We start from the raw sequence: 1,706 nt of genomic DNA, 5'->3' as shown, positions 1-1,706 counted from the left end.
AGTCACATTGGTAATATAGTGCTGACAAAAATCACAATAATATGCACCACCTTGAGGCTGAATTGACTTCCCACAAACACAAGCTGAATACCACCAAGGTCCTTCATCCACAATAGATCTCACAATACCAAAAACCACAAAAGACCCTTCCTATTATAACATAAAAATAAACCTTGAGATACAAATAGAAAACATAACTTTGCATTACTTTTTAATTAAAAGACAACTAAGTCAAAATTGACTAAAGACATCGAAAACTTAATAAACCTTATTGTTATCATGGAGTTCCTCAATAGTGTATCTCCTAATAAGCCGCATAAAATCATCTTCCAATGAAACACCCTTGCCCTCATTAGCAATAAACAATGGTTGTGTTCCATTGATATCTTGATCAACCATACTAATAATCATCACAGAAGAGGGAAAGATCCAAATAAAAAAATCAGAAACAATATCAACTAAACCTAAAACACAAAGAGAATAAAATGAAATCATATTATCTAAGTTAAAACTATAAATAAGAACACCAATGAACTAAACATATCATTTATTAAGATACTATCTAATAACCTGTTTTTGAAATCAACAACTTCAGCCAAATCAGGATTAAAGAACAGGCGAGTAGCATGCATAACATTTTGGAGACAAACTTGTCCTACAAAACACCTGGCTGAATAAATAAAAAAGGAGAAACAGGAAAATAAATATAAAATAGAGTTCAGAAGAAATTGAGAAGAATGAATATTATAATGTTCACTACCTCTAAAGAATTTAACTTTGGCAAGTTGGATCACAACAACTGGCTGCTCCATATAACCAGAACCTAAGAAATGATGCACTTCATCCACGTACTCCCCCAAATAGAGCACAGTGTATTGTCAACCTAAAAAAGTATTTTTAAAAACTTCAATCCATTAACAATCCAATATAAAATAGCACTAAAAACTGACAATCCAATATAAAATAGCACTAAAAACTGACAGGACAGTTCATAACATAAATAATAGGCAACTAATACAAAACACAATCAATATGAAGATAAGATGGACAAAAATAAACTCTTTTGAAGATAACTCAAGAATAATCATCTTCATCACTTTGCCGTCTTTCACATACTCTTTCTCTTCACCAACAGAAGTTAACAATCTAATCACATCTATCAGAAAACAAACATGAATAAAATTACAGAACAAAAAGTGCATATTTCCATTAAAAAAACCAACGAAAAAGAAACAACTGAAAGAAAAAAAGAAAATGGAGGGGATAAAGAAGATACGAAGTCACCTACCAACTAAGTAAACATAATCATCAGTCATCTTCAAGAGCTCATCAAATGGACAAAAACTGAAACATGTCTTGGGGATAGCATCATCAGCGACAGGAACAACGCTTGTACGGTTAAGAAAAATCAACTTAAACTCATGTTCTGCTGTCCTATAATTGCCTTGATTTGCAACAACACTAAAATATGCCATTCGATATGTTTGACCCTCAATAATATTCTCTTTAACCTATTTATCAGCTACTTCTTAACAGATGTCTGGATTTTGTTAGACTGCGAAAATAAATTAAGCATAAAAAAACAGCCACAACAACTAAAATTTAAGAACAAAGAAAGTCATAAATAAAATCAACCAAAAATCAACAATGAACAGCTACTCACATCTGCATCAATAAGAACAACTTTCATTGAATTTGCAACATCA

General features: G+C 31.5%; 1 protein-coding gene across 1 annotated transcript; it reads right to left on the bottom strand.

Moving 5' to 3' along the window:
- On the bottom strand, positions 259–1,475 carry LOC107627397. Its single transcript, XM_021116956.1, has 5 exons — positions 1,289–1,475; positions 1,098–1,156; positions 761–851; positions 560–670; positions 259–464 (listed from the first exon to the last, which is right to left on the bottom strand). The coding sequence occupies exons 1-5, from the start codon at positions 1,473–1,475 to the stop codon at positions 259–261; spliced, it is 654 nt and encodes a 217-aa protein (XP_020972615.1).

This window comes from Arachis ipaensis, chromosome B02 (assembly GCF_000816755.2).
Source record: "Arachis ipaensis cultivar K30076 chromosome B02, Araip1.1, whole genome shotgun sequence".
Classification (NCBI taxonomy): Eukaryota; Viridiplantae; Streptophyta; class Magnoliopsida; order Fabales; family Fabaceae; genus Arachis; species Arachis ipaensis.
This window is presented reverse-complemented; position numbering and strand designations above follow the sequence as displayed.